The following is a 15,041-nucleotide window of genomic DNA, read 5'->3' as shown; positions in this document are numbered from 1 at the left end:
CTTACTGCTCGTATGAACTGAGCAAACTGGAGTATAACGTAAGAGGTCCCCCTACATAGCAGGGAGGATCTTTGACTTCTCTAAAGGGAGCTGGGTCTGATGTGAGCAACACAAGTACAGCTTGCTACTGTCAGATGATCCCTGACTGTCTGACCTTGCCTTACCTCCGTCATGGTGGTTAGGGAGAGTAACATCTCTCCTTGGATCTCTCTTTTTTCTCTCTTCTCTTTCTCTCCACCTCACTGTCCCATCTTCCCCCATCTCTCCCTGGTGAATAGTGTTTCCCGGGTCTGCCCTTGGCCCTGACATCCCCTTTTCCCCATCTGTGTCTGCACCCTCGTGCACACACACATAGGCGCATGCACACACACACCTACACACACATATACCCTTACAAATGTATGCGTGTACTTGGACCTTTCATTGAGTACTCACTCATTCTTACCCACTCCCACAATCATGCACACACACACACACACACGCACGCACACACACACACATACACACACACAGTTGCTCACCCTTCCTCCAAATGCTGATGAGCTTTATCTCACTCTTTGCGAGCCCAGCAGCGACCCCTGTGAATTTTAAACTGCTCTCTATTGATTTATCTCTCTTCTTGCCTCCCCCTCTCCTTTTCTCCTTGTGTTGTGTTTTCACCATCTTTATATATGTATTTGACTCCTATTGCTTTCTCTGGAAGCAGCAAGCCTGACAGGTAAGGCTTAGTCTTACTTAGATCCAATGCATTTTACAAGAAAAGACAAAGCAGCCTGCCTCAGCAAGAAATAAATGCATTAATTAGTGAGGGTGAAGGAGCTTTTTGCATACTTGACATGTGTTCCTGGCTTCGCTCTTCTTGATTTTATTCTCAGTCTAAACTTCCTTGACCCTCTGAGCTACCAGTCGGTTGGATTTGTTAAGGTGTTGGGGCTGGAAACTGTCATGCTGGAACAAGTGTTCACGAAAATTTCTTCTGTCGTCTTGTTGTACGTCTTCCCCTCTTCCTGCTCTTGGTTTGTCTTGCTCACAGTCGCAAAAGAAAAGAGTCCGAGCCACGTACGAAATGTCTGCTCAACAATGCGGACATTACGCCCCACCATCCGACAGACCCCGTGGAAATGAGACGCATCAACTTCCAAACTCCAGGTACAGGAACGACGGACAACACAGATTGAAAGACATAATGCAATCTTGTTAACACAAGTAGAGTTATGGTCTGATGATAACCACCATTTTATTTAAAGGCATTTTATATACTTTACTGCCACATTTTTGAGACTCGTGGCTATTTAGAAGAATAGCAACCAACAGAAATGTTAAAGAAAAGATAGCACAACTCAACTGGCAAGGAGTGTAAACGAAAAGCAGCCCTTGTATAAAATGATTGGCTCTGGTTGACAATTAAGTCAAGTGAGACATGCAACATACCCGAGTTATTAACTAAATAGTAAATATTTCCCTCATGCATGACGATGTTACATTAGTAAACAAAAGAGGCTAGTTTGTGACAGTGATGCATTTTCAATTTAATTTATGCTGCCGAATATGTTATGTCAATGCTGTTCCTCCATTTTATTTTGTTTGACATCATTTGCTGTCATAACTACCTGCAGGCCACATTTATGTGTTCACCATGCCCTAAAGTAACAATTAACTAGTCATGAATAACAAATAGTAATCGTGCCTATTGTTCTGGAAATGGATTCCTGTTTTGTTAAATGTGGTGTTAAGAACAGTTTGATTATTTCTTGAGGTTTCTCCAGCGAAAGCTTGTGCAGCATCTTCCTTCACTCTCCTTTTCAGAACCATCTTTTTTTTTGGTCAACCTTTCTGGTCGCAAACCTCCTATAATTTGTTGAGTTTTGATATGAACCATAGTTCATGCTAAGTTGGTGAGCCTGTTTAATCTGTTTGTCAAATTAACTTCCTGCTGCCCGATTCTAAGCCTTGGATTTAGATTTTGGAAGCTGCACTTGATCTGGTCTTAGTCTACTTTGATATTAATGCACGCTTTCTGGTGTTTTCCGTTACATCAAGGAGAAAAAAAAATGCCCCGACCCTTTCGACCCAAGGTCTCCCAGAATCCAGGCTGTATCGTCTCATTCAGTTATTGGTTTGACAGAACGGAACAACAGAAAACTACATTTTGAGAGAACTTGTACCCTGGTACAAATGCCATCATTCTTCCCTGCCCTAGCAAATTTTGAAAAGAGAGGAAATCCTCCAGAGACTGAATAAACACACCAAACTTTTCTTCTTTTTTTTCCATCTATCTGTCATCCATGGCCAGTCCCTGTTCCCTCTATCAAAAGGCTTGGATTTCTAAATAGAGCAGCTCTCTTCTGCTTCTTTGGGAGTGCAACCATGCTGCCTTGAGTTTGCATCTTAAAAAAAAAAAAAAAAAAGAACAGACTGTTTTTATTTCTCCATTGCACAACAATGGACTGAGATACAGAAAACCGTCTTACACACAGAAATGTTGCATTCATTTGACTGTCCTTATCTAGACCGTGATCGATATTCAGTGCTTCTGTAATGACGGTGTCATTCTGCCCATTCTTGGTATTTGTCTGTCTTACTCCAAGTGCTTTCCACAGTGCCCTCAGCTGTCCTTCTTCCTTTTTTCAATTAATAGAGACTCTTACAATCTCTTGCTCCCTTACATAATATCCACCAATAAATGCTGAGGGTTCTCTTTATATATGTTAACCATTCCCATCCGACAGCCCTGTCGTTGTTCCACAGAATTAGGTGCTGTCGTTATCTGCCTACCCGAGGAATTTAATTTGAATGGACATTTTAGCCCAATTAAGTGGGCCGGTGAGCATTTGTGAACATCCCCATCAGCTAATAGCAGCCATTGTTCAAATGAGCATACTCCCAGTGCAGTTATCCAAGGCCTTGCCCATCCAACAGAGCATATGCCACATCGGCAATGTGTGCTCAGTGACCCCTAGTGCTGGAGAGCATAAAATGTGTTTTTATGAGGCTTCCAATAAACACTGTGTTTGAGTGAGAATGTGTATGATGTGCGTGTCTCTGTGTGTGTGTGTATTTGTGCTTTAAAGCCTGTAGGTGATGTGACAGCCTCACAATGTCATCCCATAACTCCTGAGGCCACAGAGTGTCCTGTTTTGTCATTATCTTCATTGGTGCCTTGGGTTTAATTGGCAAATGGGGCCAAAGTAATGAAGCAGTACAACACAGTGGATATCTACTCTCTATCTCCAACTCAGATATCCCCTTTGAGAAAAAGCACTCACAATTTTTTTCTAGTTCATCTTCTTTTTCACTGTATGTATGTGGTATGTATGTATGTATGTATGTATGTATGTATGTATGTATTTTTCATTTATCCATACAGCTATTATAACCTCTTTATACCTCTTTATGAGGACCGAGATCTGCACTGACGAGGTGAAAAGTCGGGTGCACTCTGGCCTGGTTCAGGTATAACATTCAATTTAAAAAATGTGTTAATTCACGGGTGAAGTCAACTTTATTTTAGTTTACCTTTCATCATATTTCTGACATTTTTTGTTTCCCGTCTCAATCCCTTTTCCTTTATCTCTTCACTCACTGATCTAGCATCACTTCACACCTCCACAACTCTGTAAAAAAAAAAAAAAAAAAAAATTACTTCCACATTTATGCCTATGCAAATCAAACATCTTCTCAAGCACACACTTGTTTTTTCTTCTCCAAGTCAGACACCAGCGACTCACACACATGTACCAGCAGCCTACTCATTTCTCCAGATTAGACCGATGGTTGTAACAGCCGTGCCCTCCCCCTCCTGGTTCTGTCGAAACACATGCCCGCATACAGCACACGCTTCCACGTAAACATAATCAGACATGCCTGTACCTCCTTCCTGCTGTGATGAATGACGTTAGGAGACAGTAAATCAGAGTGCCACCCGCTAGGTTTAATTAGTCATTGTCACAAATCAATTAGTGAGAGCTGGATGTTCAATGTCTTCATCTCCCTGCACTCATCTGGTGCCACTGGCACCGCATTCTTCCACCAGGAAGTCAGTGGAAGATAAAACTCATTGAAGAAGTTCTGTTTAGCAGAATTAAGCATAGCAGCGAATTAAGTAGACCTACATTTTATTTTTAATTTGAAGATATTTTATGAGTATCACAAAAAAAAGAAACCCCTAGGCAATATATGTTTTGGGTTTTTTTTTAATTTAATTTTTAAGTCAATTTCTACTTTTTCTTTCTTCCTTCATGACTTTTTACACAGCTTTGGATGAAGTAATCCTGTTTATCGCTGAACAACTGCCTTGATCTATTCATAGCTTTCATCTCCGTTCTAAGATTTCTTGGCTTCGGCTTGACGGACAGGTTGGCCACAGCCCATCAGACTGCATCTCTTTGCCACATGTCTAGTTAGCGTTGTCACATATGGCCACGTTCTGCTTGAACAGTTTTGAGACTATGAGTATACTTGAACATACCATTGACCGGCTACAGCCTCAGAGGGCTTCTCCTCTGGAGCAGATAAGATTTTGAGCCATTGCTACACCCCTCAGAGCTCAGACTCTCCATCAGCTCCAGCTCCACAGCTGTCAGCGAGGAATGTGGGCACTTTTCCACACCTTTCACTCCCAATGCCTCAGCACCAGGCCACAAACAAAGAAACCTTTCAGTTCTGGTTTTCACCAGCTACCATAAGCTGTTTTTCCCCATGTCTGTCTCTTTTTTTAGTTGTCTTAACGGGGCCCTTCAAATTGAAAGCTTAGGATAGAAAGTCAGTTTTTCTATGCCAGATCTCTATTCCTGTTGATATAGGGATTTTGAGTGGAAATACTGTAGTTAGCCCGTACGAGCAGCAGGCTTTAACACCAATAGCCAACCAGACTTCTCACGAGGAGGCCTTTGAGGCTGACCAGGTATTGGGGTATTCAGTGTCTTGAGTCCAGACCGTCAAGAAAACCTAACGGAACTGTTGATTTACTGAGACAAATGCTGTAGAATGTGCATTATTATTTCCTTTACATCATGGCGTTTCATCAGTTGACCCTGACATATTTTCATATTTTGTTTGCATATCTTTTTCTGTTGCAATATAGTTATTTGAAACCATCTCCCATATCTTTGCTACTCTTTACAGATTCTGGTCTAAGCAGTCCTCAGAGTGAAGCAGATTTTGACTATGAAAGTTAGTCTCAATGCTTTTAGAATTTGCGCACAAGCTTTCTTTATATATTTATTTTTGATTTTTTTTTTCGCTTGCCTCAATTTACAAATACATAATTTGCATAAGTTTTTTTTTTTTTTTTTCACTTGATAAAACAAAAATTCAAGCACTAATTAAGTTTGTGTTTGTTTCTATTGGTAAACTGGGCTGTTTTGTTTTATTGAATGTCAGTCACAATATTCACTCGGGCTGTTGGCTGTGCATTAATCCACCATGCATAAATAATGTACAATCACCTTTGCTGATGTATAGCTGGTTAAGAGTTGCGTTATTTTTGACAAGAGCACAGTCTGTTATTCCACTTTCTCTTCCTACCCTTCCTTACTCCCTTTTTTTTGTTGTTCTTCCTCTGACTTCACTACCACTGCTCCATTTCCATTCTGAACCAACAGGATCTTTTCTGTGCTCGCAGATAACGAGCAGAATTAATTAAAGTGGTGGCAAACAATGGCTCGACATTTGATCACCCCTTCTCCTTGCTCGCTGCATTAAAAAAAAAGTCATCCGAGAGAAAAGCAGAGTTTCTGGTTTTCCCTTTTCCCTCCCTCGATTTTCTTTGCTTACCCAGATATCTTTCCTTTTATATGGAAATTTGCAACATCATAAATAGGCTTTATGAAAAGCTGATTTGGCTTATTAAAAAAAAAAAAAGAGTCATTATATTTTCCAGCCGCATCGACTGCAGATCGGGGAAATTAGAAATGGGTAATTAGACACTAGTTTGTTCAGTTGTTTGGTGTATGATCATTGATCACTTTGTTGATTGCTGAGAAAAAAAATATTTACGAGGATCTGGGAAAGTGATGGGTCAGTTGGTTTGTGAAGGCAAGGAGAATGAGGTCTTCAGAATAAAAAAAAAAAAAAAAAAAAAGAACAACAACAATTTGACCTTGATTGACATTGTCCCACTATAGGTCATGGTAAAGTCTCGACTGAAAAGTAAATATTATCTTGAATTAGCATCACAGTGCATCATCTGTGGATTATTATCACCAAGTACAAATTGGTGTGATTGATCATTTGTCCTGGGAACAATGTAATTAATGATTGTGGAAAAGAAAAACTGAGTGAGGGAAATACATCTTCTCATAGTTTTGTTTGTTTGGATATATATATATATATATATATATATATTTATTTCTTTTACAATAACTTCCAAAAGCAACGAGCCAGAGTTTGAGGGAATAAACAAACCTGATATTTATAACCTTCAGCCTATCCCACTGGTTGTGTAGCGGAGCTTATTTTGATATATATGCACACACTTTGGGCTGCTGTATCTTGCTAACCTTAGCAAACACTTAAACATGCAGACGGTAATGTGGGCAGTAAACACCGGCTGAAAGCAACTGATGGAGTTTGAGTACGTCTGTAACTCACGCACACCCACAGGAACACAGGGACACACACACATAGTAAACTACACCACTGCTCAGACACAAGCAAACACAAACATTCTTTGATCTCACGTCGAACAGCCCACTCTTGTTCTCTCAAAGAGAAGGAGGGCTCGGCATTTACGTATACATTAATCCATTTCACTCGTAGCTTCTGATAGCCTGTTCTTTTCAATTTGAAGCGAGTATGTTGACATCAACAGAAGTGATCATAACTCTGGCTTAATGCCTCCCATATGATCTGCATGGTGTGTTCATTGAGAAACTTGAATAGACACTTTGTTTTTAATTAAGACATTTATATTATGAATTATCCTATTATCCTATTGTGAAAATATAAAACTAAATTAAAAAAGTGTATATTGGTCTTTTATTATACAAGGCTTGTCAAGTTGGTAAAGTAAGAATCGTCATATGCCTCATATATGGTTTGCTATTTTCATGTAATTGGGACGGCCACATTGTTCTTCCAGTATAAAATAAATTAACAAAACTAATGAAGACTGTCAGTGCACTAAGAGCCAGGCACCCCACTTAAGCTCCACAAAAGCAACCAAAACATTGGTGACCTCTGACAGTAGTGGGATATTAAGCTTGGTCAGAAAAGACAAATTAAGTATGATTAATGTCATTATGTCAATTTCAGTTCCCAATTAAGTTTAAGTTGCTTCTTTTTTGTGAGGAGACGTCAACATTTTGTTGACTTCTGACCTCAAAAGTTGGCATAAAATGGTCTTTTTACTAAAAATATGAAAGTATTAAGCATAACCAGACTACACGCAGGGACAGAGCCACAATCTATGACTGCTCCATATTCCATTACATGGCCTCAGCATTATGCTACTAAATGGATTAGCGGCTGGAGTGCACAGCAGTGCTGATAACATTATAGCAGCAGCAACACAATATTCACAGGATATTGGAGCAAGGCGGCAAAAAAGGGGGGGAAATCCCCAGCCCATGAAAAACTTGATTCGTTTTGATCAAACTGTTTGCTAAAAGGAGAACCGAAATTTTGTACAGGAGTATATGGTAGGAATACTTGCTGGTGGTTTTCAAAGGTACAAGATAAATATGCCTTGGCTGAACAAAAAAAACAACAACTGCTTAGATAAAAAAGGGTATCTTGCTTGCTTTGCACGAGCTGGCTGAAATGGAGCAGCTCACTGTGTCACTCAGCATCACTCACACCCCTAAACCTCCCTACCCCCCAACCCCCCCCCCCCCCCCTTCTCACCACTCGTTCCATAAACCCCCAGGTCAGGGCTCAATCCGAGAATAAGTAGCTATTTACAGAGGCAACTGTGAAAATGGTCACAATGAGAAAACACAACACAGGATACAGTAGAAGTAGGGGTATGCATGTACTCTCTCATCCTATATTAAATATGAAATGTAGAATAAGTTTTAATAATACAATTCTCTTCATCATATATTTCTAACTACTTTTCAGTCATGTTTCTGAAACCAAATGACTGATTTCTATCACAAAGTAGTTTTGTTTTTTTGGTCTCATGAACCAGCATTGAATCCTTTTTTAACAAATGCTACTTTTGATTATCTTCGATGAGGAGTACAAAGGATTTATGTCACCGTGCACACGAGTACAATGGGTCTGTGTTGTTTCTGAACTTTGATGTCTCTATCAAAAGTGTGTTTATTTTTTGAAGTCTTGCATCATTTTAAACTACCCTCCTTTGCTATTAACGCTATTGATGCCTCTAAATGTTTGAGTCACAATTAAGCACAATCGGCAACCTTTGATTTCTCGGGCCGACCGTCTGTCAGCATCACTATATAACAGCCCTTATCAACAAACTTAGATATTGTTGAGCTCTGGCCTGGTCCAACAAGTGACTATAACCTCACGAGTCAATGTGTTTGGAGTTTTTTTGTGTGTGTGTTTTTTGCTGTGTGTGACATTCACCACGTTCTGCACAAGCTTCCTCATCACTAAAACCTTTGTTTTGTAAATAAAAAAACTGTCACTCAAAAATGGATCGTGGTGTCATTTTACAAGTTTTAATCCTGGCTCTTGCCTACGACGTTAACGCATTTTCTTCTTTCTTGTTTCCCTTTGTGGGGTTTCTTTCTCTTTTTGGGGCGTGATGAGCAGGTATGATGAATCACCCTCCTATCCCTATCTCAGAGCTGGCTGAACACACAGAACTTCTCAAGGCCAACGACAACCTCAAGCTCTCCCAGGAATATGAGGTGAGTGGGCCAAAAGTTCAAAGTTCAAAGTTGGCTCAGACCATTGATTTGTCTGTTTGTGTTGTCATTGGAAAAGGACAAGAAAGAAAGAAAAAACAAAAAACCTTCTGCTATGTCTCTTCTTTTTTAAATTCCCCATTCCTGCATCTTGGCAGCGCTGTAGCTGGCAGTACTTGAGCAATTAGGAAATATCAGTACACCTCAGCTGCTTGGTTTTTTTTCCACTTATATTAGTAAAGCAACAAAATTGTCATTTTGAATTACATGGAATTTCCCATGGTAGGATGTTGGCAGCTGCTGATCTTTCAAATGCAATTCCTTCAAATTCTTTGGAAAATAAAATAATTATTCAGCTGTACTACGACCAGAGCGACAAGATAAATTGTCCCTGCAAATATTTTTCCAGGAAAGAAATATGTCTATTGGTGATTACCGGAACCTTTGTGAGGGACCATATTTTCCACCTTAGCAGAACACACTCCTGGATATCGTCCACATTCACTTGAGAAAATGCAACATATCAGTCAAATGATAAATACGTGTCTTGGAATTTTTCACTCAAACCAGTGATTTTAGACTAAAATTGTTCTTCCTTCTTCAATAAAGACAGTATATTTTTTTTAGAGCCCTGAACATCCAGGCTGTAACAAAGTGTGAAGTGTGTGTGCATGCATGCGCTCCCTCACGCGCGTGTGTGTGTGTGTGTGTAGAAAGGGTAACTGAGCTGTCTGAGCTCTGAGACCGCAGCGGTTATAAATGACACCAGAGTTGATTAGAAATCAGGAGCGCTGAATCAGCTCTCGTTTGCATACAAGCAATATCCCCTCCCTGCCATCCCTAAATCAAACTGGCTGTCGCCTCGCTGTGCGCCAAGCTAAGGTGGAGAGCGGGTACCCTAGCATAGATTGCCGTCATCATGCCTGCTGGTGGATGTTGGTGGATAATGACTTCTCGTAGCCATCCAGTATTTCTTGGGTATCTATTATTTATAAATCCAACATCCGGGCTGTATACCAAATGGACAAGCTTGTTCCATTCGTTGGGGAGGAGAGGCGGCAGACGTCATGCCAGAGTTGATGCTTTCCTACGAGTACAACTTCTAATTACTTGGCTTTAAAAGAGCCTTAAACCACCGGCTCAACTCTGTCTTTTTCACTCTCTCTCTCTCTCTCGCTCTCTCTCTCTCTCTCTCTCTCGCTCTCTCTGTCTCTCTCTCTCTCGCTCTCTCTGTCCGCTTGCCCCTTCACACAGCCACCCCCCAGGAAAAATAAATGACCAAATTAAATAGAGAAGTGTAATTTTAATTTTGTTATTTTCTTGATGAATGGCTGCTCGTCCTGGCGCCCTGGCTTGCCAAGCGCAGCTCTACGGGGCTTTGACTGATTGGTTTTTAGCCAGGCGGGATGTGAGAGAGGAGAAAAAATGGAGGAGAGCGGGGCGCGGGGAGAGAAGAGAGAGATGAGGTGGAGAAGCTTGGTTAATGATGAGGATTCAGCGAGGGGAGAGAGTGGGGTTTCACAGCTGGAGAGTTGAGATGAAGAGAAGTTAATGTGACAAACAAACTGCAATGAAAAGGCAACCGCAGTTTTACATGACGCCGCCAAAGCCCCGGAGTTTGTCTTGTGCCAGGCAGGTGGGGACCATGTCCTAAAAAAACCACGTCTTCTTGACAGGAACTGTCATTTATCTTCAAACACCTCATGGTGGATCACAGGGTTGAGGGAACGGGGAGGAAATGTAGCTGGTGAAAAAGGACGTTGAGCAATTATCATCCGGTTGGTTTTTCACCTCACTTTTGGGAGCAGTCATCCTTCAAAATCGGAGCTGGACGTTTGACAGTCACATTTCCAAAATTTAATTAATGGGTGGAAAAAAAAAAAAAACTATTTACAAGTAGGACTTCCAGTTTGTGAATTGAGAGACGTTTCAGAGAAGGTGACCCCGATCTTTCCATAAGATCGTTTAAAAGCGGAATAAAGATAATCTAGTAGGTGGAGGAGTGTTTATTAAAGAGGGGGCATAAACATCAGGGAGGAGGTGGGAGATGAACGAGATAAAGAGAGATAAAAGTAGAAGTCTTTGGAGATGAAAAGATGCTGATAAGAAAAATGGGGACAGCGAAAGGGACGGCGCAAATACAGTGCAGAGCGAAAGAATAAAAGATGAGGTTACAACATGGGGAATCTCTCGTTGCTGTAATGATTGCGCTTGGATTTCGTGTTATCTTCTGACTGACTCCTCTCTCTCTCTCTCTCTCTCTCTCTCTCTCCCAGGCCTAAATGTAAATATTATTTAAGCCTCTGTCATCACACTAACAGAGCAGAGCACACACCTACAAGCAAACAGGAAATTGTATTGGAATATGTAATTATCCTGACAAGGAATCAGAATATCTATTCAGGCTTCTTGTTTTTTTCAAGAGGCAGCTGAACTTGTCTCACAATTCCGGACCTCATTCCATATGCCTCTAATCAAGGGGCTATAAGGCGCCCGCCATCATTAGTTCTCATCATGGATTCACAATATTAAGGATCATCATTTTAGAAAACATGCAGCTGCTGCAATTCATTCAGTCAACATGCTGGTTTTTAAAATACTGTTCTATTTCTTTTTGAAAATCACTTTTTTATTTTTTACTCTCTCCTGTTCCCTGTCTTCTGTCCATGAGGGCACTGTGGTTGTATTGTTGCAGCACAGCTCCTCTCACGGCCTCTCTGATTGCTTCTTTATGTGTGCATGTTCTGCCTGTGTCCGCCCCCCGTCAGTCTATTGATCCAGGACAGCAGTTCACCTGGGAACACTCCAACCTGGAGGTGAACAAGCCCAAAAATCGTTACGCCAACGTCATTGCCTACGACCACTCCCGCGTCATCCTGGCTCCTATTGAAGGTAAGACTCACCCGTCATGGCGCTTCTCCCCAAAACGATGGTATTCATCAAAAAATCTTTATGTTCTGGACTTGTTCACCAGCTGTTTGAAAATAAAACATTGGACACGGGGGGGAAAAAACAAACTCTTATTGAGATATTACTACAGAGACAACTCTTGTTTTCTAGATTGCGCGATGAAGAAACTGGTGCTGCTCAAATTTAAACACGAATGCCTTTGTTCAAAGTTTTCGCTCACTTGACGTTCAATGTAAACCGTCGTTCTCCAACTCATCACTGTGCACGTCATTCAAAACCGAACTGGTTTTTCTCTGATTGTTCACTGCCTCATTCATTGGTACTTGTTAATTTATAAAACCATTGTGGGTTTGAGTCATTTGTACTTTTGCCTTTTCTTTTGATCTGGAAAGAACAAGGTCTATACAATAGTTGCTTTGTGGAGAGTTTGCATTTAGTTTCTTTCAAAGTTTTGGACTGAATTGCAAGACACATTTTTCATTTCGTTTAATAATACACAGAAACACCGTCAACTGAAAATCAAACTTTCTTTGAAAATAGATAGAAATTCATACATAGAAATTCACATGTAAATGTTTCATATGATCATGGGAAATGTTTTCTCTGGGTCAGTATTTCTCTATGGTCAGGTCTTAATGGCTTGTTGGTTTTTACTTGTTAGATTAATTGTTTTTCTGAAGTGTTGTTTTTGTTTTCTTGGACCTTTATTTTTATTTTAAATACTAGATTTGTTTTATCTTTAACTGAGCATGCTTCAGATAAAAACAACTCCATATTTGACATTTACACAAAATACATTTTGAGATTTGCGTGCAATAAAATACAATTGAGGTTTGCTTTTTATGATCATAAGAATAAAAAAAATGTCGGCATAAAGGAAAGTATGAACTGAGCAGCTGAGCTGAATTAGACAAGTATAGTTTTTGGCTCATTAAGGAAAAACGGAACAAAATACTGTAGTAACTGGTGGGAATAATTCATAGTCTGGAGTTCAGTTTCAGTTCATCAGCAACCAGTGAATTTATAGGGGGGGGGGGAAATGACCTTTTGTTGGATATTAAATTGAAGCATTTTTCAGCTCAATTATTTCTGAGGGAGGTAAGCAATTTATGCAACTGAATTATTTGGGGGTTTATACAAGGACTTGTTTAAGCTCATCTTTGCGTCCAGCACTCAGATCTCACACGGCGCCTGACCCAGGACATTCCATTTGTCTCATCAGATCTGCCCCTCTCCCATGAACTGCCTCTTAACTGCTCATAGACAGAGTACTGAGAACATCAGAGCCAGAAAACCTCTTCCTCTCACTCCTAAATCTCAAGGGACATTGTCAGAGGTAGTCACCCTTCACCGCTGACATTGTTCTGGCTTTGCATCACCAGAAGAGCTCCCGACTCATCCTAGGAATGCCAAACTCCCCGACTCCAGAGTACTCCTCGTGTGTGTGTGTGTGTGTGTGTGTGTGTGTGTGTGTGTGTGTGTGTGTGTGTGTGTGTGTGTGTGTGTGTGTGTGTGTGTGTGTGTGTGTGTGTGTGTGTGTGTGTGTGTGTGTGTGTGTTACTGCTCAGACTAGATTTCAACATTTCACAAGAGTCAGGCCAATTTGAGGATGCGACAACATGCATAACAAAATTATCCCAGGGAAAAAAGGGGCTTCGTCCATAAATACATAAATTAATCAAGTTTGAAATTTCTATTTTACACTGCAGTGATTTTGCTATTAGTCGCAGCAGTAGAACAATTCATGCACACCACCATTCTGTGTTCACTTAGCTATGACTAAAGCCAAGGCACCACAGTGAAATTGTGCGACGTGGTACCCGTTTTAATGACGTTTGCCTCTCCGAGTTGTATTCACCCTATTCTATTTCCTTTCTTCTCTCCTTATGTTTACATGCTCCCCCATAGCTCTCCTCTTTCATCTTCAACCACCCTGAGTCTCTCCTCCTGAATTAGTCTGATTAAGTGTTTTATTGTCTGTTGCCTCGGTGAGGAGGTGTCAGTCAAAGGAACGTGATTCGCCAACACAGAGCTCGTCACTGCCCATTTTAAAATCGGATGCTCTGTCTGGTCACCATGCATCATGTTGGCATGTTTCGCTTTTACACCTTTTGTCTTGTGCTCATAACATCTTAGAATAGCCATGCCTGTGGTGATTTCCACTGAGCTCAAGGATAGCTTGAGTTCTAAGTTGTTGCATGGCGTCCTTAGTGATGAAATGTTCTACATTCTTCTACACTGTGATGCAGAACAGCTCCTTATGACTGGATTTAGTGGGACTATTGTGTAACGGAGCATGGTGGCAGGCTTAGAGGGATGGCAGTTATATCTGTGTCCTGACTGGAGTGGCTGAGTGGCTGGTTTACCCCTGGGTATCTTCCAGGCATGCTTCAATCGTGGTGGTGGTAAATCAGAAGAAACCTTGTTAGAATCAGAGAAGTATTAAAGAGAAATTGACATTAGAGCAGTATGCTTCGTTGTGCCAGTGAGGCAGATGTTGCATTTAAATCAACTCAATTGGAAAGACGGCAGTGGTTTTTCTTAATGCCACTGCATCAGCACAGCAGAGATGCTTTGAACTTGAGACTGTTTTCTTGTGATCCCAGTTGAGTTCAGTTTGTGTTGTGAAATGCCAACCTGATGAATCCATATCCAACCCGTACCATCTCCCTTGAATGGTGTTTTGACTGGTACGAGGGTAAAAAAGCAATAGATGCGAATAAAATGCAACCAGCTGGAGGTAACATTTCCATATGAGTTGAGGCTTATTTACCACCAGATTATGAGCACCACTTTCTGGAGTTATTAAGCCATTTCAGTCGTGTTGCACAAACTGAGCAGTTGTGGGAGGTATTTTCTGGTTAAAAACTTCTCCCATAAGTGACACTCATTGTCGCTCATTTATGTGGATAAGCCTTAAACGGTCCGAGCTTAGATCTGTCAGAAGCTAAAAAAGGTGGATATATTCAGCAGGATTCTAGCTTTTTTTTCAGGATTGTTCCATTTGGCGTAATTGGGTTTATCTGACTATCTGGTTTTCTGTAATACGGTCATTATTTTTACTTGAGCAAGTGCGAAAACAGGACATTTCAGAAACCCAATTACAACCAAAAAAACTTAAGGTCATGTAACAAACATGTTTCTGCTTCTTTAGCTCAGCAATGTGTCCAAGTTAGGCTCTTCAAAAGAGAGACACCATCCTATAAAACAACAGATGGAGCAGGTTGGAGTGTAGGGTAGTGACTGATACTCGTCTTACAGAGTCCTGATATTTCAATTGTACATCACTTGTGCAATAAAATAAAAGTATAG

At 40.7% G+C, this 15,041-nt stretch overlaps 1 protein-coding gene across 5 annotated transcripts in view; it reads left to right on the top strand.

Annotated features, from left to right (window-relative positions):
• ptprsa (protein tyrosine phosphatase receptor type Sa) overlaps positions 1 to 15,041 on the top strand; it is a 230,194-nt gene that overhangs the window by 187,693 nt on the left and 27,460 nt on the right. For 4 of the 5 annotated variants that reach the window (XM_080506753.1, XM_080506750.1, XM_080506751.1 and 1 more), the window contains 4 exons: positions 1,034 to 1,149; positions 5,125 to 5,172; positions 8,725 to 8,822; positions 11,588 to 11,711. In XM_080506753.1, the coding sequence (XP_080362879.1) occupies positions 1,034 to 1,149; positions 5,125 to 5,172; positions 8,725 to 8,822; positions 11,588 to 11,711 (386 nt within the window). The remainder of the gene's footprint in view (positions 1 to 1,033; positions 1,150 to 5,124; positions 5,173 to 8,724; positions 8,823 to 11,587; positions 11,712 to 15,041) is intronic. The other variant, XM_080506754.1, reaches the window with a different exon arrangement.

The sequence above is a fragment of the Blennius ocellaris genome, assembly GCF_963422515.1.
Source record: "Blennius ocellaris genome assembly, chromosome: 12".
Taxonomy (NCBI): domain Eukaryota; kingdom Metazoa; phylum Chordata; class Actinopteri; order Blenniiformes; family Blenniidae; genus Blennius; species Blennius ocellaris.
This window is presented reverse-complemented; position numbering and strand designations above follow the sequence as displayed.